The 23,799-nt window shown below is 33.9% G+C and overlaps 4 protein-coding genes across 6 annotated transcripts; all 4 read right to left on the minus strand.

Moving 5' to 3' along the window:
• Positions 1–219: 219 nt before the first annotated feature.
• On the minus strand, positions 220–2,848 carry LOC111461555. Its single transcript, XM_023105124.1, has 5 exons — positions 2,713–2,848; positions 2,398–2,545; positions 899–1,051; positions 644–819; positions 220–565 (listed from the first exon to the last, which is right to left on the minus strand). Exons 2-5 carry the CDS (start codon positions 2,527–2,529, stop codon positions 454–456), a joined length of 573 nt encoding a protein of 190 aa, XP_022960892.1. The 5' UTR covers positions 2,530–2,545; positions 2,713–2,848; the 3' UTR covers positions 220–453.
• Positions 2,849–4,908: 2,060 nt separating this feature from the next.
• On the minus strand, positions 4,909–6,120 carry LOC111461694. The gene is made up of 2 exons (XM_023105308.1): positions 5,508–6,120; positions 4,909–5,414 (listed from the first exon to the last, which is right to left on the minus strand). Exons 1-2 carry the CDS (start codon positions 6,069–6,071, stop codon positions 5,067–5,069), a joined length of 912 nt encoding a protein of 303 aa, XP_022961076.1. The 5' UTR covers positions 6,072–6,120; the 3' UTR covers positions 4,909–5,066.
• A 1,975-nt stretch (positions 6,121–8,095) lies between these two features.
• LOC111461818 lies at positions 8,096–15,290 on the minus strand. Of its 3 annotated transcripts, XM_023105502.1 has the most exons (15): positions 15,047–15,290; positions 14,731–14,818; positions 14,480–14,588; positions 14,123–14,172; positions 13,698–13,764; positions 13,489–13,561; positions 12,989–13,044; positions 12,490–12,586; positions 11,450–11,534; positions 11,271–11,333; positions 10,402–10,461; positions 8,953–9,045; positions 8,809–8,871; positions 8,595–8,710; positions 8,096–8,564 (listed from the first exon to the last, which is right to left on the minus strand). In XM_023105502.1, exons 1-14 carry the CDS (start codon positions 15,100–15,102, stop codon positions 8,597–8,599), a joined length of 1,074 nt encoding a protein of 357 aa, XP_022961270.1. In that variant the 5' UTR covers positions 15,103–15,290; the 3' UTR covers positions 8,096–8,564; positions 8,595–8,596. The 3 variants fall into 3 exon arrangements, with proteins under 3 accessions (XP_022961270.1, XP_022961268.1, XP_022961271.1); XM_023105500.1 differs by having other exon boundaries at positions 8,096–8,710; XM_023105503.1 differs by lacking the exon at positions 15,047–15,290 and having other exon boundaries at positions 8,096–8,710; positions 14,727–14,818.
• A 1,742-nt stretch (positions 15,291–17,032) lies between these two features.
• On the minus strand, positions 17,033–20,319 carry LOC111461492 (thiol protease aleurain-like). The gene is made up of 8 exons (XM_023105030.1): positions 20,050–20,319; positions 19,812–19,933; positions 19,438–19,553; positions 18,734–18,807; positions 18,387–18,651; positions 18,158–18,289; positions 17,899–18,034; positions 17,033–17,340 (listed from the first exon to the last, which is right to left on the minus strand). The coding sequence occupies exons 1-8, from the start codon at positions 20,235–20,237 to the stop codon at positions 17,303–17,305; spliced, it is 1,071 nt and encodes a 356-aa protein (XP_022960798.1). The 5' UTR covers positions 20,238–20,319; the 3' UTR covers positions 17,033–17,302.
• Positions 20,320–23,799: the final 3,480 nt, after the last annotated feature.

Genomic DNA, 23,799 nt, shown 5'->3' on the forward strand with positions numbered 1-23,799 from the left:
CTTCCATCAACTGTGAGCTTGCTGTTTTGACCACCTGAAAATCGCAACATACATAGAGCCTTGAATCGAGAAGTAGACGTTACTTTCTTTTGGTAAAATGCTTGGTGGGAGTGTGTTGTTTCCATGTCCTCTAAATTCTTTAATTTATATCTATTTGGTACTTCGAACTCTGAACCGTGTCTCATAAATCTTTTTAAACTTGAAAAATGAAATCAAATCTCCTTTGAAAAGGCGAACAAAATTTCCAGCCTTGATTGATTTTCAAATGTACAAATAAAGTGAACTAAAAAAACAAAATTGGAGAGAGAGAGAGAGAGAGAGAGAGAGAGAGAAGCTCCAAATCTAAAGCTACTTGTAAAAGCATATTGAAGAGGGTTAATGACAGAACAATTTTGCCATCCTTTTCTAAGTTCACAATGAGTGATGTTGGAGCTCACAGATTCTTGGGTTGTATTATCCATCACAACCTTCATCACTGTGAGTGACAATGGCCTCAATTCGATCAAGTGACGCTTCCAGCTTTCCCGAGTTCATGTTAAACAACGCTTCGCCGGTGCCTAGAGACCTGTCGAACACAACGTCACTATTACAGACACCGCCCCACAATTTCTATAAAAACCATAGATGATGAATATTTCCATACCCTGTAATTTCAGGAAGCACGTAATCTGCCCTCCATCCGAAGCGGAAATCCAATCCCCCGAATGGGCTAATCGATGACTTGTTCCGTATGCGAGATACACCGTCTCCACCCAAACATGTCGTTAGCTTCCATTTCCAACCCGTGGCGTGCATCTGAAAATTATGTCCGATACCGACCTGTGCTCGTAAAACAGAATTGGATGTCATCCACAGTATAGGGTGATGATATATAATCTGTTGGTTAGAAGCTTTGTACCTGAAGATTTAGAAATCTGGTAACGGGAATCTTCTTGGATAGAAGACGTATATCTTGACGGATTGGCTCATAGATAAACTTCCATCGCTGCTCCGGATATAATGGCTTCACCACAAGCTTGGCTTCATATTCATTACATGGAGCATTATAGAACTGAGCCAAACAGTAAATCCAAATTCATTCAATCTAAGAGTACACAAACTGACCCGAACCGTGCTACAATAAGAGCTTCAAAGAAGGCGAAAATCAGGAGCGTAATACTCTCTTTCGTACGGTACAATCTATTCTTTCATAGACCTAGTTAACCAACGATCCTCTGTTGCGAGGATGTCCCGAGAGCTACAAAACAATTATCATCTTAAAGGTTGCCGACCCTCCACCCGTGCAATGGTTGAACTTACAAAAAACTAATATTTATCGCTCAATAACGTCACTCGGCTCCAATACCAACCAAACCGTAAAACCAACCCCTTGGTTAAATCTCAACGCACCTTTACTTACAATACAACTTGAAACTTTATCTAATCACACGTACATAGCTCAATAGATAAGACAACAATTATCCTCTTAAATGTCGACGGTCTCTCCCTTGCAATGGTTAAACTTACAAAAAAACTAATATTTATCACTCAATAACATCACTCGACTCCAAAACCAACCAAACCGTAAAACCAACCCCTTGGTTAAATGTCGACGCATCTTTACTTACAATGCAACTTGAAACTTTATCTAATATTCATCACCGACATGCACATAGCTTAGTGAATAAGAGAACAATTATCATCTTAAAGGTCGATGATCCCCCACCCTTGCAATGGAACAAAAAACTAATGTTTATCACTCAATAACGTCACTCGGCTCCAAAATCACCAACCAAATCGTAAAACCAACCCCTTGGTTAAATGTCGACACACCTTTACTTACTAGTTAGCAACGACATCACTTTCAAACATGTGCATCCCAAGCATGATATTACACAGTAAACACACACCATAGGCTCAGAAAACTACAAGATGTGAAGACAAGCAAGCCCTTACAAATTCAATATGGTATCAGTCAGCAGCACTGAACTCATTAGTTACTTCTTTCATTTCTCTTTTGATTTACTAAAGAAATTGGAACTCTCTAAGTTCATCCTAGGTCTCACGGTCCCACTTTTTCAACCGTGCGACATCATGATCTTGACATGCTCACGCAACCAAAGAGTACGGTGCATCATCTAACACACTATACAGAGTCCACATCCTACTCTTTTCATAGTTAGGTTGTGGCACTAGGAATCTAAGTTATCTCGAAGCCTCTCCAAACTATAATTGTCAATTCCTATCATAAAAGCCTTGAAAATGAAGCCCACAGAATCAAGAACTATCTAAGTACCACTTAGGCTAAGAACTATATCCTCCAAAGCCATAATTAGCAGTAAACAAAATCCTCAAATCATCTGAATTATAATAAGACAGAGACTATAAATTGCAAGAATCCATAGTTTATGAACGTACCTCCAAATTTATACCGACTCGAAAGCCGCGCAACTCTTTACGAAACTTCAAAAACAATTCCGAGGGCATCAAATTGATACTGCAAAGATCTTCCCAAGAAGTAGGTTCCTCGCCACTTGATCCGGAATCCATAGCGAAGCAATCGATTCTGCAAAATAAACATAAATCAACGAAACTCGAACCATTTTAACCCTTGAACTCGGAGAAAATCATGCATCAAACCCAGAAAAATGCTTTGATTTTGAGCGTAAAACAGAATTCGGCGCCTTGAGATGAACATAAAATGGTAATTCAGCGCTTATAGAAGAAGTGTACCGAGACGCAAAAGCTCGAACCAAATGGACCGTGAGAGAATTTAGGGGCTAATTCTTGAGTTCTGGTTCAGATATGGTGGATGAGAAATTTCAGGGGATTTTGTACTTTCAGGATTAGAAATTTTTATGCGATTGATTCAAAGTTCGAGGACTATCCTCTCCACAATTGTTAGAATTAAAACTTTTTTAAAGTTTTAAATCAATTTCTTTTTTTAAAAAATAATTTTCTTTTTAATTTTTTCTATTGAGCGTATAAATTTAAACCTCTATAAACTAGGGGTGTACCAGGTTGGGTTGGATTGTCGAATTATTAAAAAAAATTATTTTTTAAAAAAAGTTGGGTTCGGGTTGGGTTGGGTTGAGTTGTCGAATTGTCAACCCGAAGGTTTTATCCCATGAACCTGAAACCAAACCGAGTCAGTTTGGGTTCAGAAAAATGAATCCAACCTAACCCAAAAGGCTACTTCAACCCAACCCAACCCAACCCTTATAGTTCGGGTTGGGTTGGTCCGGGTTGTCGGATTGTTGGGTTTGATGTATACCCCTACTCTAAACTAATAATTGTATTAATTCATTTTCAACTTTTTCATTAATTTTTTTTTAAAAATTGATAATGACGTTTTGTAACGTTTGAGTAAATAATGAGTCTATGAATAAACCGCGACCGCATCCAAAGAGAGCGATCTCATTGAACTCATGACTAAAAATTGCTTACTTATATCAATAAGATGCATTTTTTCTTTCGGTGGCTCGATCATAAAAACTCAAAAGTTAAGTATGTTTAATGTGGAGTCACCTTGTGTTGTCGGGGTACTTGAGAGTTTTTGTAAGAAATATCTTGAAATAGCTCGTGTTAACGTGATCGTATTACAAAGTACTATTTATAAATAGGTTTTAAGACTGTCTACAAATTTTTAATCTTTTCCGAGCGAACGAAAGAGATGGAGGAGACGTTCTCTACCGGGTTCAAGATTTCCTCAGTTACCGCTTGAAGTCTACAGATTTAGTCGATGGGAGTCCAAGAGTCCAATAGTCGTTCCAAACAAGTCTTCCTTTAAGTATGAATGATAATTCCGACATTTTAATCGAAGATTAATGTTTAATGCAGCAAAACCAAACACTGATTAGAGCTCAATTCCAGTATGCTAATTATCCAACAAAACCCCGTCATCACTCCAAAACAACATGTCAACAATCAATGTTCTGCATTTGTTGTTTAGGCGTCGATGACATCGGGAACGTACCCTTTGTTTTAGAGACTTCGTGGACAGTAGTATATCTTTGTAAATGTTGGACGTCTTTAAAAAAAAACCTCTAAAAACGTTCTTTAATGTGAATTAACTCGAGAACCCCTTAGCAGTGTGGACATCCTTCCTACACAAACACTAACAACTCACTTAGATAAACGATAAGAGAGGTCAGAAAATCCGTTACTTTTGTCATCGAATACCTAAACAATGATTCAAAATTTAACGAGAACACTAATGCAATAGAGAAACCGAAAGACTAAGATCTCGTTTGATAACAATTTGAATTTATGTTCGTTTCCTTCCTATTTTCTTACCGATAATTTTTGTTAACGTGCTATAATTTTTTTAAAAAATTTTAGTCAAATTCCAAAAACTAAATAAAATTTCTAAAATTACTATTTTTTTTAAACCAAAATTAATGACAAAACAAATATCTATTTATAAGCTTAATTTTTAAAATTTAAAAAACCAAATTCTTAGAAACACTCAAAATTTAATATATTCGATTAAATAATCTAAATTAATTAAAGTAGAAATATATATAAAAAAAATTAACTCCTAAAGAGATTTTTAATCCTAAATTAAGGGTTAAAATATTATAAAATAAATATTTAAAAGTAAAAATATTATAAAAGTTTAAACTAAAATTTTTTAAAATTATTTTTTTTTTCAACTATATTTTATATTTAAAATTAATATCTTAATATCTTAAAAATATTTATATTATTTTAAAATTTTAACCTTAAAAATATTTCTGAAACATAAATCAATTTGAATTTAGAGAAAAATAAAATAAAATAAAATTTTTATTCTATTATAGATATATATATATATATATAATATGTGATTATTGGATTAAATAATTATATATTAAATAATAATAATAATAATAATAAATAAAGTAATATAAGGCAAGAATATTTTTTAAAATACATAAAAGTTATCAATAAACAATTTCCGTGAAAATATTATTTTATTTCTAACTTTTTTTGAAATAAGACAAATAGGAGGTTAATCCTGATCACTTTCCATATTTGAAAATACAATTCAAAACAGCATCTCCGCCGCCGCCGCCTCCGCCGCTGCCGCCGCCCTTCTTCCATTGTTAAGGGTAAAACGGTGGAGACTGCAGCTGAACTGCTGCCACAGCTGCCGTCGTCGCGGGCGGCTGTGGCGACGGCGGATGCTTTGGAATGAACTTTCGAGCCCATATATGTTTCCCATTGATGGTAAACTTCATTCTTGGCTGTCCTCTTAAGATCAAGCCGATCGTTGAAGCCGATCTGAAAACTATACGAGCAAATAATGATTGTTCGTTCGGCTCTACTTCTTGCATTTGAAAATGTTCTATGCAATCACCGTAGTTTATAGTGAAAAAATCTCGAACTTCCCATTCTTGCACGGGATAACCCTTTGAAAACGTTACGAACATCGCTCGTTCTTCTGGCGGTACCTTAACGAAGAACACAAGCAATACATTAAATCGTTATTTAGACGTTCTTTATAAATTATTTTAAAATAAATAAATAAATTATGTCGGACACACCTGATCTCCTTCATCCACCATGATATCAAACGATCTAAAGGAAAGCGACGGTGGAGGGAGCGGGACGGAGACGGAGGAGGGGATTTTCCGGTGACTAATGGCATTAAGCATGATATCTCTCATGGCTCTAAAACAAACCTCGTTACGGATTTTAGCTATTCCTTCGATAGCGGTTTGACGGTTGGTGTAGAGGAACTGGAGAGAGATTTCTTTCTTCATGAAATTTTGAGTGAGAGGGATGCTATTGTTGTAGTCGTCGGAGGAGGGCGGGGGGTTGTCCGAGACGATGCAGGTGAGGGCGGTGAGGGCTTCGTCGGCGAGCTCGTTGATGAGGAGGATGGGCAATTGGAGCATTCGATAAACGACGTGTCGAAAACCGACACGTTCGAGCCAAAGCCAAAAGGCCATGATTTGGAGAGCTTCCATGGGGTCTCGGCCTATGTTAATGACTAATATGGTGTAGAGTTGTCTGTCAATTTTGTGGAATAAGTTGAATTCTTGTTGAGAAACAAACGTGGAAGAACACAATGAAATTGAAAGAGAAGAAGAAGGAGAAGAAGCCATTTAAATCGCCAACCATTTAAGCTCAATTTTGAGTTCATGTTTGCCTTTGTATTTCTACATTCTTATAAAACAATTTAATGATTAATAATCTTACCATTTATATCAATTCCGACTCAAAACTTAATTATCTCGCAAATCAAAAAACGACCCAGAAGATAAAACATATATATTATTCTAAAGTCGATCACAGATTAAAAAATTCAATTTTTCGATATGTGGGATAGGAGTGAACTAGGGATACATGAGTGAACTGAGATTACATCGAAGTTATTACCTACACGAACCAAATTGTAAGGACCCAGTTTTTTTATACACATATCGATCGAAGTGGTTATGAACAAAGGCAAAAACGGTGTCCGAGTAAAGGACAGGTACATGAATGAACTAAGACCACGTAGGAATGAGATTGAATTTGAGTGATTATTTGGGCGTTGAGATTTGAATATTATAATTTTTAAAATTAATTTGATAAGAATATTAAAAAAGTAAATTCATATAATTAGCCACAAAAAGATAAATAAATGAATATGGAAATATGAACATATAAATTAAAAGAGACATGAAAATAAGGAATTTTGTTTTGTTGTGAATTGGGAATATGATTTTAATGGTAAAGTATGGTGACATTTAATGCCATTTTAAGTAAGTTGGAGTTTTATTGGGAATGTTTGAAAAATGTCCAAAAACAATTATATGGTAAGTATAGTTGAGATATTAATATTAAAGGGGTTTCACAATTTTCTAAACTTATCCAAATAAATATAACACTCAAATATTCTAATATGTATTTATTAATATACAAAATATATATATATATCAATTTTCACAAAAAAGAAAAAGAAAAAAAGAAAAAGAGTCAAATATGATCATTTTAAATCTCAAACATGAAATAGAAATTAAATTATGGAATAAATTTAAAATTTTAAAATTAAATGACTTAATATCAATTATTTCTAAATTTCTAAATATTTTTTTAAACTCCGCTTATAACTATTATTATTTAATAATGATCGAGATTCAATAATAATATAACTTTATTTGTAAAATAAATTTTTTTTCGAGAATTATATAACACTAGTTAGTATCGAGTACGACCAGTAATTATGAGGGATAAATATTTAGAAATGGGTTTGGTGCTTGACATGCTACTGCTAAGTATTTATATCTAATAAATTTTTTTAACACTTAAATATTATAGAATTTGTGCAATTAATTGGTTAGAGCTAGAATAGGTATTCCCTAGTAAATATAAAATTAGTAAAGTTGTTCGCAAGCTAGCAAAATATCTAAAAATGTCACAAAAAAAAAAAAAAACTTATATTATGGTATATTTAAAATATTGATCTAAAAAATAATTATTAAATTTATTATTTTCCGGAGGTGAGACTTGTGATATGTATGATAAACTAAATCATTAAATACAAATTATCAATTTTAGAGTTCATTATTAATAAAGTAAAAGAATAAACTTTGGTTAGTTTTTAATAACATTTAATTTTGTTTTTTATTAGACGATTATAAATTAATAATGATGAATTACTCACTATAATAATTAAAATATATATTAAATATTTAAGTAAAAATATCAAGAGAGAAGTTTTAATTGCTTTCCTACTAAATTCTCAAGAAATTAATGACATCTATTTTCATTATTTGGAATGTTTTTCACCATCAATTAATACAATTTATTTATTTTCATTATTTGAAACGTTTTAGTTCTTATATCAAATTATGGGAGAAATAGATCAATTAATTAGTTAGAAAAAGGTCGAGTCGAAGGAGAGATGAAATTCGATCCCCTAATTAATTAGAAAAAGGTTGAGTCTGAAGGGAGAAGTAAAATCCATCATCTAATTAGTTAAAAGGTCGGTCGAAGAATAAGTGAATCCAAGGAATGACCCCTTTCCAAGATACTAGAATTGGGAAAACTCAACCGTGGAGATAAAAAAACCTATCCTTAACGGGATGGTAATCGAACCAAGAGCTAGTCCATATTTTGATAAAAATTGACGACCATTTATGTGTACTTCAACCCCTCTCTCTATCATATGAGAATCGGAAATGTTGGTTCTCATCGTGCTAGTACGCAAGAGAACAGACAAGTACGAGTGTGTGTCGACTTCAGAGACCTAAATGCACCATGCCTCAAGGATGAGGCCCCTAATGAAATTTTTGGTATCATTTAGGAGTGTATTATCATCTCCCTTCGAAGTGCACTAAAATCAAAATGCATTAAAAGAAAAGAGAACCTCAAAAGAAAAAAGTAGATGTACAATCAAAGAAGTTCAAATTTTAGTCCCAAGATCAAAAAGGAAAAAAAGAAACGAACCTTCATTTGTTTACACAGCTACTGCCGGTATTTGGTCGATACTGGAGGCCAGAATGCACGAGAAAAAACGGGTCTCATCGGCTGCTGCTCATATTCAAGAGAATATAAATGTAGCCTATGCTGAGGGCGGCACTTCCGTTCCAACCTTGAGATTAAACTGATGATGCTTTATGTATGGTTTACTACAGGCATCAACTCAACTCCCCTGCTGCTCTGATGTTTCAGATGCATGTGATAGCTTTTTTAGTGTTGAAATCCTCTTTTGCAGTTCAAGATTTGATATACGCTCGGCTTCAAGCGCCCTCTCGAGCTTTCATGCAACGATAAAAGGTCATAATTTTAGTGAAAGAGTCGGAGTGCTTCCATTTCATTTGAAGATATAGTTGCTAATAGAATAAGCAGTGATACCTTTGCAGCCCGTGTACTCCATTCTCCTAGAATAGCTCTCAGTCTTTCATTTTCTTCTACATACTATTCAGGGATAGTCAATGTCAAAGAAAAGTTGACGATCAGATGTGTGAGGACGTTGGATTGGATAAAGTTAAAACTTACCTGCTTGTTGGTGGTGAGTAATTTCTGAATCTCGGTATCCCTCTCGGCTATCACAGATCGAGCAAGCCTAAGTTCTGATGTCACCTGATTCATCTGCAACATATAATTCATATTGTTATGGAAGTTTTGATTGCATGTGCATCAAGGTGATTTCATGAGCTGACAAGATATCGGGCTTCAAGTGCCATCTTTCCAATAGAGAGGCATTAGCTATGATGGGTCTCCCTTTATTGTAAGATCCTACATTGATTGGAGAGGGGAACGAATATCGATGGAGAGGGGTACGAGTGCCAGTGAGGACGCTGGACCTCGAAGGAGGGTGGACTGAGAGATCCCACATCGATTGGAGAGAGGAACGAGTGATAGCGAGGACATTGGGCCTCAAATGGGAGTAGATTGGGAAATCCTGGGGAGGAGAACAAAGCATTCTTTATAAGGGTGTGGAAACCTCTCTCTAGCAAAAGCGTTTTAAAAACCTTGAAGGGAAGCCTGAGAGAAAGCCAGTAGGCTTGGACTGTTGCATTTATATTCTCCATGATCAGCATTTGTTCCAAGGGAGATGGGACTTCAGGTTTTGGACCCTGAATTCTTCTAGAAGATTCTTCTCTTGCAATTCTTTCTCTCGTTTGTTGTCTATCCCTTTCCTGTTACAGACAAACCGCCTTCTGCTTTCTCCTCGATTTGGAAGCTTAAAATTCCTCCTAAGGTAATTTTTTTTTTGTTTGGCAAGTTTTACATGAGAAAGTCAACACTATGGACCATTTTCAAAGGCATTCTTCCCTTGTGTTGCTCCTGCAGTGGGGTATCCTTGGTAGGCGTAAGAGGACTCATATTATTTGTTGTGGGGTTGTTAGTTTGTTCAGACTCTTTGATCATAGAGGCCGAACTCGTTCTGTTTATGTTTGGTGTGGAATTGTGACTGATGGGCTATGATTGAGGAGGTACTCCTAAGTACGCTTTTTCAAGAGAAGGGAAAATTTTCATGGCACGCATGCTTTTTCTTTTTTTTTTCCATCTTGTGAGACGCGTGCTCGAGAAAAACAATAGAATTTTTAGAGAAGTAGAAATGTCGTGTGACGAAGTTTTGGAGTCAGTGTTGGACTACAGTACTTTATCTAGGCTATTTTAAGGGATTCCCTTTTGTTGGCTTGGTTTTTTTTATGCACTTGTATGGTTTTTTCATTTTTCTCAATGAAAGCTTGATTTCCTTGTTAAAAAAAACAAATAACCTGACAAGATATCTCAACGTCATAAAAGCATATCCACACAGTAAAACCAAAACAAAAAAAAATTGAAAACATGAATTCACATCATTGTGGTGGCTTGCCTACGATATTAACTAATATAAGTAGGGGCCAACATCTTGTGACATTAACTGACATGGACATATGTTGGATGTTATTAAAAATCCAATCAAAACATATAAACAGTACTGTATGTAAGACATACCTCAGCTGAAAGTGTCCTCAATTCCTGATCACGAGCAGCTAGCATATGGGCAAGATCAACCTGAAAAGGAGTCACTGTAACTACAGCCATTTTCATTCATATTACAATCCTTGACCTATTCCTTCATCTTTGACTATCTATCACGAGAGAGAATTTTCATGTTCATATACTCTAATTTCGGAGTCTATTATTGAGTATACTTCCTTCTAATTTCGGACAGAACTATACACAATTTGAACACCGCTCTTGAAAAAATTAAAACCCAACCTTAAGAAGTAAAGCATGCAAAATATATAAATATATATAACATATTCCAATCCTTATATATTGATCAATCTTAAGCTAAGAGATGACAACTTCTTCCTCAAGCGAGAGCCAACCAAATCCTTCTATATCTATTTCAAACTCTTCAAATATTGTTAATTGACTTGACTCGATAAAAATACACACTTTCATTGAAGTAACAATTTAGAGCTTTGAAAAAAATATTGTTAAGATTTATGAGGGTTTTTTTTAAGTATGTCAATCTTACTGTGTACCACTAAATCGTTACAAATTTGAAAGTTCAAAAACTAAATTATTACTTCACTCCCAGAAGAGTCTTCTAGCCTAAAGTATATTTTATTTTTTATGTTTAGCATACACATTTTATGTATTATGAAGTACTAAATATGTCAATGTATACAAATATATTCTATAAATAAAGATGTTCCCAAAAGTCCCCGTCATGCTTTTTTTAAGAAAGTGATGTATACGATGTGTCTGTGCTTTTAAGCTCACACACATGAATAAAATCTAAAAATCAGTACAAACTTTGGTTATACATATAAAATCTAAAAGAACACCATACATCAAATTAATATGATCACCTGAGGCGTGCTTCCATCACTGGACCGTTCATATTTACTCAAGCACTCTTGCAACCGAAGAATCTGAGATGAACAGGAACGAAGGTGATTTAGCTCATTCCAATAGGAATTGAGAAAAGAGCATGACTAAGTAAAGCTGCTGTGTGCCAAACCAAGTATGTGATAAGGTTATTATATACCTCCTCATTCAGAAAATGAAGGTTCTCTCGCTGATATTGCAACAGAGCCATTTGCTGATCAGAAAGTCGACCAACATCATGATACCTGTTACACCAAAGAGTTCTTAAATCTTAAATCGTGCGAATAAAACAATGTGTCCATCTGAAGGCACCACTATTTTTATAGGAGAGAAATACTGCATGTGATTACACTAGGAGATTCGGATATTGAAATTCAACCAATCTTTAGCAGCATATGAAAAGATCTAGGCAGAACTAAAGTTTAGTCACTCAAACAGTAAACCTATACAGAACTCTTTGGATTGACATCAAATGGTTCATGAACATCAAAATCTGAATCTCCTAGTGTAATCACACGCAGTTTTAGATGGTTTAGTGAACATCAAAGATCCTATTCAACGAAATTCCACATTTATTTTATGTCCAGAATGGCGTGTCTTTTGTTGTCAGTAGGAGGAGGATTTGGATCATCTTTTGTGGGGGGTTGCCAATTTATTCATTCTCTTCGGAGCCAGTTTTTTAGGTTGTTTGGTGTCACTGTGGTGCGTAATAGGAGCTGTCGTTCTTTGATGGAGGTCCTGTTGAATTCCCCTTCAAGATAAAAGAAAAGTCTTGAGGCAAAGCTTCCCTTTGTGCTATTATGTGGGGAGGGTGGCTTGAGAGAAATGGTAGAATTTTTAGAGGGATGGAGAAGTCTTTGGAGAAGGTAGGAGAGGTTGTGAGGTTTAATGCTTCTTTATGGGCATCTATTAATCGGACTTTTGTAATTACCTAACTCGGCGATATTCTTTTGGATTAGAGTTCGTTCTTAGGAAAAAGAAAAACAAACAAACAGATGGAGAAGTGCTGTTCTATTACCAAGATAAAAAAAAAAAAAGGTGTGGAAAAGTTGTAGATATCAGTTTTATATTAATTGGATGAAAATTAAATAAATATTGTGAAAGTATATTTGAACAAAAAAAATTCTTAGACGCAGTGACCACCTAACCTCTAGCTACAGACTAAAGAGCAGCGTATTATGATAAGCTTAATAATTTGACCTTAGATCTTCCAAAGAACTTGATTGCTGAAGTGGAGAATACAATGACTTCAAAACATCAGGCTGAGAATTTAATGAATTGTACTTTTGAACATAACCTGCATTGCACGCATGACAATATTAATCCAAATGTTTTGGGGGGCACATAATAAAAAGATGAATAAATACAATGAAACATTATTTGAAGACTGGAGATATGCGATTCAGAAAAGCTTTAAGAATCAGTTATGCTTCAGTCAACTGGAAGACTGGTAAGCAAAACAATACCATCAGCCATTATATCCAATGCCATGCTACCCTACCGATTACAAAACAGCAGTTTCTAGAATCACAATAAAAAGAACATACTGGCCCAAGTAATTGAGTAAAACGTAATAAATAATGGAATAACAGAGTCCAATATTTAAAAGAACAAATCAATCCAAATCAATAAACTAAAGCACTATTGGTATCAATTGACACCTGAAGAGACCCCATCCCATTAATACAAAAAAACTTACTGATATATATAATCATAAACGATCCAGCACATACCGCTTCAATTAACATAATCATCCTGCAGATATAAAAGGTGCATCAAACACCATATTATGTCAGTAATGTACAATTAGGTAAACATGAGGATATGGATAAAGCATGCACATCAAGGAGGAAGCTTTTAACGATACTATCCATATGCAACAAAATGAAAATAAGGAATAAAATGATATGCACATTTGGTATCTATAGTTCCTAATGCAATCAACAAAAGGGGGAAATTAAGGTAGGACATTTGACAATTACAGTCAGAATATGATAACAATGGAACTTCCATGGATGTAATAAAATACAGAAAATATAACTAGAATGTCTTTAGGTGATCAGAAAAATAATCTTAGTAAGAAGAGATCAGTACTGGATGGTGAAGATGAAGGTAACTAGGGAAGAATGAAACAAAGGAAAAACAGTTAATTGGAGAAACTATTAGAATCGGCATTCACATGTTGTATAAGCTCACTACCTTAAAATTATGGGGATCGAGAGTGCACTGATCTGAGGTTCCCATACCATGACAAGTAAAAGGGCAGCAGTTCCTGATAGTGAACAACTATTTAAAATTGGGCCACAATTGCAGAAAAAGGTAAAAAGGCTTCATTGCCAACTAGCATATAGCAACACAACTAAAATGTGAAGATTTATAGACTGAGTCAGCACAACTATCTAACATACCATATGCAGTAACTGCAAAAGGTAGACGAACAATATGCTTTAACTTCTGGCTAAAGCTATAATAACCCTACAAATAAAAAAGGAACATAATCCGTTTAATTGCATTGTAAACTACAGAACATGAAATGCAAGCACCAGACTGAAAAAAAAAAAAAAAATTAATTTGTGAATTCATTTCAAGAAAAATCTAGAACTCAAGGACAAAGTTGTACAACCAATAGAACAGATCCTGTCAAAAGAAAACAAAGAGACATGGCTCATGAAAACATTTTCTTTTCATCACCGTTAACCAATACTTTTAGTTCATATTGCAACTTTAGTCTCTAAGATCTTCAACCTCTTCAAACTTGCAAGGAAAAGAGGAAGCAAAAAAATCCTTTCACTTAGAAACTATTTAGAAACTTTGTCCAACTACATATAAGTACCTGCAATCGAATTTTCTGGACTTGGTATACTAGATATTGCTGAAATATACCTGAAATAATAAACAGTGGTTCAACTTCTAAAAAAGTATAAAGATCATTTCATTAATCATACCTCTTGGTTGAATTATTCATCAAAACCTTTTGATATGTCAAGACGATTAAAGATGTGCTTAAATGATCGATTTCAATAGCTTGATTCCTAAGAATGAACTGAATTGAAATTTCTAATCCTGCAATGACAAAAAGTACACTGGCTACACGAATAGCAGAAAATAAAATTCTCCAGTACCTTGCTGGTCAGAAAGTAGTTGGTCTAATTTATCACAATAAGCATAACTCTGGACGTTATTAGAATACCTGTGAGCATCAAGAGAACGACATCGCAACTGCAGAGCAATGGTTCAACCAAGTGCATTATAGGACAAAAAATCCATGGCGCTCCAATAGCCAGAGCAGCATAGCCTACCTAAATTGGGGGAGAAGTTCAATAGTTTCAACCTTTCGAAACAAAGTTATAGAGTAAGCCAGCCAATTCAAGAACTATCAAAGTTTGCCTAACTAGCATTACAATTGTATTATGGTTCATTTTAGATGGAGAGTATACTTGCCAAAACGAAACAATAAATTATGCTCCCAACTGTTCTTGCAGGCTTCCGATGACCAAATAACGGGGCCTCATGCAGTATATCAAGAAACCTGTAGCAGTCCAACGAAGGAACTATCAACAACCAAGGAGGATAGACAGTACGAAACATTTAAGCAAGTCAATTCAACATTCGACAGTCGGATTCGTACTGAAATCACGAAGATTACCGAGGAATAACTAGAATTGAAAATTCCAAAAACAAAGAAATCAAACAATCGGACACTTGAAACAAACAGAACGAATGGAATCAAACATATGAAATATGTGTAAAATCTTACATCGCGTTGTCTTCAGATGATGTTGCGCGCGAAGAGGCGTGCCTCTCCGCTGCCATGTTTGGAATGTAGAGGCTTAAACGGAGATGAAACAAGAATTTGGAGGCTGAATTGCGGTGCTGAAGGCTTTCGAAACCGTCAGTTAGGCTTTTCCAATTCCGACGATCGGTGATTTCTCCGGAGAGAGAGAGACTGATTCTTCTACAACTAATTTCAGCATACGAGTTTTGGATGATGAGTAATAACATTTTTTTTTCTTTTTTTTTTTTCAATTCCATAACTTAATTATATATAATCGCTTTAACTTAATTTAAATAAATAAATAAATAAAATTATTATTTTTCTTCGAATTTAATTATTTAAATACTATTAAAAATATTTCAAATAATGATTAATTGAAATGGTTCTAATCTTTTTAAGTAATTAGCGATAATAATCAATAATGGTTAAATTTTATTAAAAAAAAATTAAAGTGGTATTAAATTATTTCTCTATTAATATATTTGAATAAATAAATTCTATCTAAAATTCAATTTTGCACTAAACAAATCCTTGTAATGGAAAATGGTCTAATTTAGAAGTTTTAATTTATTCGAGAAAAATTTAGAATTTTAAAATATTTAAAAACCAAAATGAGAGCTGGTTGAATTTAGAGACCATTTCATTTATGATATTTTTAAATAATATTATATTGAATTTGTGCCATCTGATTTCAAATAAAACGTTGAATTAAAACTATTAATAAAACTTTTTAACCTTAAATATTTTTTATTTAAAATTATATCGAATAATTATGAATTATAGATAAATAAAACAGTTTAATGTTACCATTTTTTAGGAAGATTTTTTTGCAAGGATTATAAATTGATTTTTGTGTTTATGATATTTTAATATTTTTTATCTAAGATTATATCGAATAATTATGAAGCGTAGATAAATAAAAATTAAAAATAAAATTAATTTTTAACAACCCAACTTGAAAATCAACTGTCGATCCTACATTTTTACGGGCTGTATAGATCTTGATACTCACCACCGTGAATTAAGCCCCATATATATATATTTTTCACCCCATTTTTTACCGGGTAGCATGGTGATCTTGACGGTAGGAAATTAAGCCCTATATATATATATATATATGAATTAAGCTTCATATATTTTTTTCACCTCATTTTTTACCATGTGGCATTACGAGAAGCGGAATTAAGCTCCATATATATGAATTAAGCTCCATATATTTTTTCACTTCAATTTTTACTGATCTTAAAGTAGCCTGAGAATTATGCCCCATATATATTTTTCACCCATGTGGCATTACGAGAAACGGAATTAAGCTCCATATATATATATATGAATTAAGCTCCATATATTTTTTCACCTCAGTTTTTCCTGATCTTAAAGTAGCCTGAGAATTCACCCCATTTTTACAGTGCTGCACCGTTATCGTGATCTTAACACACTCACGACCAGCCTTGCATCATGATCTTAACACGCTCACGCCCAGCCTTGCATCGTGATCTTAACACGCTCACGCCCATATATAATTTTCACCCCATTTTTTTATCGCGATCTTAACACACTCACGACCAGCCTTAATGAGAATTAAGTCCTATATATTTGTCAGACCTTAGACGAAGTTTGTCTTCGCCAATCGAACATCGCTCGTGCGAAATTCAAGCTTGTTCGATCACACACACTGCCTGCAAGTACATGTTCAATCTGCGACACAACTACGGTTGTGAAATTTTTAAGGTTGATTACCAACCCAACCTACTTATGTACACCCCTAATACAAAAATATTTCAAAAACTAAACTTGTACCAACAAAAAATAAATATCTTTTTTTCTCAATTAGGATGGAATTAATTGAACTAGAATAATTGAAACTATTTATTAAAAAAAAGATTTTAAAAAAAAAAAAAAGACTATTCATACCAATAGCTCCCATGCTCCCAAACCAAAGTCCATTGCAATCTCATACCCTAAATGCCTCAAATAATTTAATTATAATTATAGTTTTATTGGAAGGTTCTAATATCTAGAGAATGGTACATAGAGATCAAACTTGTCCCACCATCTCTGGCTATGCAAATTTACAAGATCTTCTCGATCTTACAACAACATCACTTTACAGTCTGCATTTAATGATATAAACTACAAGAATTGGAAGCTTTAACTAGCAAGTTCTGCCCACCATAGCCGTACCTTAATACCGCACTACCTTGCTTTCCCTGCAGCAAGCTTTGCCATTTCCGCACTCTATGCAACAATGGGGTATGAAGCACAAGTTGCAATACCTGAAACCTCAACCATCTTTATCAGTAGGAAGCCATGAAGAACACTTCGATGATAGTTTTATACTTGTTGAGCTTAAAGAGAGAAATCGTTGAATGTGTTTTGAATTTGTAACCGTCCCAAGCCGACATTGTTTTGTTTGGGCTTTCTCTTATGGACTTCCCCTCAAAGTTTTAAAAAGCGTCTTTTAGGGAGAGGTTTCCACATCTTTATATGCTCATTCTCCTCTCCAACCAATGTGAGATCTCAAATTCTACTCTTTTTGGGAGCCAGCTTCCTTGCTGGCACATTGTTCGGTGTCTAGCTTTAATACCATTTCTGCTAACAGTGAGCTTGAGCTGTTAGAGGTGGTATCAAAGCTAGTCACCAAATGGTACAAGGCACTAGTCGGCATACGGCTAGACTCTCACCTTGGTAAACGCATTTTAAAACCATAAGGTTTTACGTAATAGGCCAAAGAAGACAATATCTATTAGCTGTGGGTTTAGAATCTATATCTGACCGTTGTATTATTCCAATTGAACAAATTTTGTACTCAATACTGTATGAAGAAAACTTACCACACATGTTCTTGCCCAGCTCCATCTTGAAGTAGCCATGTTCACCCCATTTGTCTCCCCAGGAGTTCTTTATAAGCCAGTATGGGACGCCATCTTCGACCCCATAACCGACCGCAAGCACGGCGTGGTTTACATCCTGCCAGTAAAACCAGAAACTATCAGACATGATCATATCATGTTACCATGCCACTGCAGACTGAAGATGATGAAGATTCATATCAGACATTTCTACAGAGCCAACAAATTAATTCATGTCAACCTGAGGAGTATTGCCGCATAAGTCACTGGTGTAAACTCCCTTTGTATACAAGCGAAAATCGCGAGCCACCTCAAACGCTACGCTTACTGGTCGAACAAGACCAACTGCTTCCTTCAATTCATCTTCAGCGCCCTGCATATATCACCCCAACAATTAGAAAATGATCATGAAACGGATTTGGATGCTTCATTACAGCCGGGGGTTAAAGGAATTGGTCCTTGGCTCTTACTTGAGTGATGTTCACAGAATCAATGACTTGTACTGCAGCATTCCCGGCTACGAATTCGCATTTGCCGTCTTTTCCAGTGTAAGGATATGATTCTTCGGTCTCAAGGCCACCATTGTACTTGATGTACTCAAAAGCTTGGGAAGGCAGTCCACCATTGCAGCCGAAGTTGTTAAAAGCACCTGCACAATCCACCAGCTGCTGCTCGGACAGGGAGATTCCCTTTCCAAATGCTTGTGCATAGGCCGCTTCTAGCGCACCAGTAGTACTGCAAAAGCAAGAAAAAAGAAATTGTATGCATAATTACCGAGTAGCATTGAGCAACCTTATTCCTAGAAGATAAAGCTAACCTGAATGTCCAGCAAGAACCACATTGGCCTTGATCTTTAACAGGGCTGACTATGCCATTTTTTCTCCAGTCTTTCTGCATAAAGGGCGTAGACAGGTTGTTAACAAAGTCTTGACATCACAAATTTGTTTGAATGAACATCACAGTTTCATCTGATCAATTGTACGACGTGAAATTAGAGTGTTCAATATTATCTCATGATTCGACAAAAGGGGGCCTTAAAAGAGAAATTGATCGAGAGCTTACTTCTTATCAGGGATGCCCTTTCATCAAGTAAACCCATCATTTTCATTGGTTTTAAATGATTTTTTTAGAAATAAGACGGTGAACGAGTTTGATTGGTTCATTCCAAATTGCTGGTAGAAGTAGAACCAAGAAGGAAAATTGTCTTAGATTCAAAGTTTGCCTCTAATTTACAAAGAATGGGAAATTTGTATATAAACTGGTATATAAAGATTTGCCCCTCTTTTGTGCCTTCAGATGAAAAGAACAACAATATATGATACAGGACTTCTTGCTCTTCATCATGTTAATAAATCACAAAAAAAAAGACCACAAAAGTTCAAAGCTTCTGGTAAATTTAATTATATTGATGCTTTTAACACGGTATAGATCAGTCAGACTAATGTTCAAACCTTAGGGTCAGAATTCTACTACTGTTAACACTTTGGATTCAAGTTGTCGAGAGTATATGTAAGGATGTACCGTTTCAGGAAGAACAACGTCAGTAAGTTTGTGGCTGCCCTTTGTGGTAGCAGAGCACTCTTGAGGAGCTCCTAGCCTGTATTTCTTGAACTCCTCCCACGTCCAATCCGCAAATTCTGCAGCAATTGGGAATACAAGCATTCAGCATCATCTTTCTTTTTTTTTTTTTTTTTTTTTTTTTTTTTTTGCTTCCTAAACTAATTAAGCAAATCAAGATTATTCTCGATGACTCAATCAATCAGTAGAATCAGATAGTCATCCAAATCAAAAGTGCAAACAATCATCTAATTTTTCACAGAACAAATAGAAAAGTTCTCATAAGTGTACAGATGAAGCGAACTACTTAAAATCAGAAGTCAATTCATATGACTTACGATTAACACCAAGCTTGTAAGAAAGTCCTTTTCTATTAGTCGATTTTATCAGTTCCAAACTCTCCAAGAAAACTCTGAATCGGAGTTTCATCTCCTCCGCCGTCTCGTAGCTCTTCCCATACCTGAAACAATCCACTACAATCTCCTCAGTACAAAAAAAATCCACCAAAACAACCAGATAGCGAGAGTAAAGAAAGCGAAACGATAATCAATCAATCACGGATACAATCGGACGAACCTGTGAGCGAATCGAGCAAATCGGAGAGCGTGAGGAGCTTGGCCGATGACTCGAACGACCTCCAACTCCAACTCACGAAGACGGTCAGAGACCATCTGAATTGGATTCGAATCATCGAAACCGGATCCAGAAACAGCACAGGAAAGCAGTAGAAGAACAGAGGAAACGGAGAACAGACGTGAAGCCATCGCTGTTGCAGATTCTTGCTCTCACTCTTCTCTCCAGAGAGTTGGGAAAGAAGACCAAACCCAATCGGATATTTATACAGTGGAAATGTGATCGGAAATCTCAAAGCTTTTCATATATATTTTATTATTATTATTATTACATTCCAATTTTTTTAAAATTAAATAAATAAAATTCAGAGCATAATTCATGTTTTATTTTTAATATTTAAATTATTTCATTTTATTTGAACTTAAATATTAGAGGTGTTCGTGGATTGAATTTGGTCGAATTATGACATTTTTTAAGACCAATTTAATTATTTGGACAGTAAATTTTAAATCATTATTATATAATGAACTTAATCCAAGTGGGTTCCGTTATTTATTCAAAAAAAATATTAGTTTCTAAAATATCTATTTATTTATTTTCACGCAATTTAATTATGACTTACTGCTCAATTTCAATATATATTTTAAAAAATTATTTTTTAAATAACCGAGTAAGTAGATAATAAATAATAAAAAATGATTATGAAATTAAATAAAAATAAAATAAATTGAAAAAAATCTATATTTTAGAATTGAAAATAAATTGAGTTCTACTTAATTTAATTTTTTTTTAAATCCAATTGAGATTTTTTAATTCTTTTTTTTAGATATAAGAAATAAAGATTTAATTGAAATTTTAAAACTATAATAATTAAAATAGAAGTAAAAATAACTATAAATACTACAAAATTAAAACTAATTCTAATGGGAATAAAATATGTTTGGGACAAGCAAGGTCTATATAGAATAAATTTGAAAATTACTTAATTATTATTTTTAGTTAAAAAAAACTAATTAAAGACATAAATAATTGAGAAGGGGTAAATGCGTCAAAGGCGTGAGCTACTGGTGAAGAATTTACCAATAATGTCATGCCACGTGTTAGATCTTGGTTGGTCCCCACGAGTCTGTTTCAAGCTGGCAAGCTTGATGACGTGGACGAATTGTTTTCATGTTGAGTGTGGACTTATTTTACGATATTCTCCTTCCGATTTTTGGGATTTTTGACGATAAATAAACGCAGCGTGAACGTTATGTCTATTTCTTTTTTGGAATAAAGATTTTTGTGTGAAAATATCTAGGGTTTGCATTTTCATTTTTCTTAATTATTATTATAAAAAAAACAACTAATTTATTTATAATATCCGACTCGAGAGTCCAATTAACCTTGATTGTTCATTAGTTTAGGTTGATATTTTTTATGGTTGAATCAACCCAACCAACCCGAAAATAGAGTAGGTTACAACCTAAACCTACTTTTTAAATTATTATGAAAATTAAAAATATTTAATGCTTGTTATTGATCTCAGTGATGTGTTGTGACTGATGAATGTTTGATATTTTAGTTTCATGATATTGTAGTTATCAATGTAACATATATCGTGAATAAGTTAAATTTTTTTAAATAATTTTTAAAAATAACTCGATAACTCAATCCAACCCAAATATAAAAAGTAACCAAAGAAAAAACACGGGAAGGAGAGAGAGGAGAAAGAGAAGAACACGAATAGAGATAGAGAAAAAATTTATGAAAATTTGATGTTTTTTTAACATACGAGTAAAAATATAATTTTACACTTCAGAAAAAAAAAACGATATTGATATTGGTTTTTGAGTTGATTCGAACATTTTTCACCTACAGTGTGGTCCCGTCTGGGCCTTCTATCTTCAAACGAGCATAATATAAACGGTTCGAGTGTAATCGATGCATAATATAAACGTTTCGAGTGTAATCGTTGTCATACGAGCCTCTTCTTGGCCTTTGGCTTCAAATGAGTTTTAAGTGGTTTAGAAGTGTGGTCCTTGTCGAACGAGTCTACCTATGTGAACAGTAAGGATTTAGAAGTTCATGTTCCACGGTTAAAAAATGACACATATTTTTGTAAGAGTATGGTCGTTGTTGGATGGCTCTCCCTATTTGAGTCACGAGAACTTAAAAGTCTCTGTTCAATATAATTTATTTACATTAAGCGAGGCATCCCGTCCCCGTAAAATATTTCTCACTTTCTTTCCTATTTTTTGTATAAACGGGAAATCTTCTTCGGTCGAGGTGGGTAAATTTGAACTTTGGGCCGGGCTAAGGTGACCATCCCATTGAAACTATGACTATATTGGTCCATGCCCAAAGCCCAATTATTACAACCCCACATTATACCTAATTAATATACTTTAATATTAAACTTTTAATTTATTCGATATTTTTTAAAATTTTTTATTTTGTATCTAACCCGTCTTTAAAAAATTTAAAATTTTTAAACGAAATCAATAAATGATCTATTAGATATAAATTTAAATTTTACGCCCTTGAACCCATAATAAAAAATAATAAGTTTAATACTAGCGATTTTATTTAAATAAAATTAAAAATATTTTTTTAAATAAACCACTAACAATTTTGAACAAATTTTATTAATTACTCCGAAATATATTTTATGTTGTTTTTATATTAAGTGCGTAATTAAATATAGAACACACAAGATTTGACCCACGTTTTTATTTTATCTCTATAAGAATATTAAATTAAATAATTGGCGTTTTTATTTTATTTTATTTTATTTATTAAGAAGCTTCCTAATTATGCCATCCATTTACCTTTTTATCCACTCATTTCTATTTTCTTTCCTAATCACTTTTGGCTCAACTTTTATATCCAAACTCAAAAGAATATTCATGCGCTTTTCGGTCACTTTTTCGTCACTTTTTTATTTTTCGAAAATGGAATTTTCATATTTCACGTTTAAATTTTTGTACTTTTTTCTTTTTACTTTTATTTTGACTTAAATTTTGTGGAATCCGAGCTTGACTAAATGTTAAAAGTTCGTGCTAAAAGAGAAAGGGTTATTCTTGTGAGCTTGTTATGATACGGTTCGGTTCCCTTTCAAAAGGACATCAGATAGGTTTCCAAACAAATATGGCTAACTCGACTGAAATTCTATTCTAACCTCTACCTTACAAGCTCGAAATTTAAGAGGTACCTAAAGAAACGGGAAACTCACCACTCATTGGTGAAAGAGGAGAAAAGATAATTGAATGCCCGAGGGCTGAAATGCAAAATAGCTCTCTTCGAGTAGCTTATCATGAATTTTCGATAATAGTTCACGAATCTTAAAAGGGATCTTAGCTAATCTTTGAAAAATAAAAATGGGTTGTAACGACCCAGATCTACCGTTAGCAGATATTATCCTCTTCGAGCTTCCTCGTCTCCTAAAGGGTTTAAAACGCGTCGGGAAAGGTTTTCACACGCTTATAAAAGATGTTTTGTTTTCCTCCCAACCAACGTGGGACATTACCAGATAGATTTTATAATCTTAAATTTTATTATATTTTAATCTTTAAAATTTTAAAATATTCAAACTTTTTTAAATGGATAGTTTTTTTATTTTATTATTTATAAATGAACCATAGATTTGAGACAATATAGACCTATTGGATGTTAGATAAAAATAATAATACAATAAAGATTTTTAAAAATTTTAAGATTAAAATAAAATAAACGTTGACTAAAAAAAAAAAAAAAAAAAAAAAAAAAAAAAAA

The sequence above is a fragment of the Cucurbita moschata genome, unplaced genomic scaffold (genome assembly GCF_002738365.1).
Source record: "Cucurbita moschata cultivar Rifu unplaced genomic scaffold, Cmos_1.0 Cmo_Scf00025, whole genome shotgun sequence".
Taxonomy (NCBI): domain Eukaryota; kingdom Viridiplantae; phylum Streptophyta; class Magnoliopsida; order Cucurbitales; family Cucurbitaceae; genus Cucurbita; species Cucurbita moschata.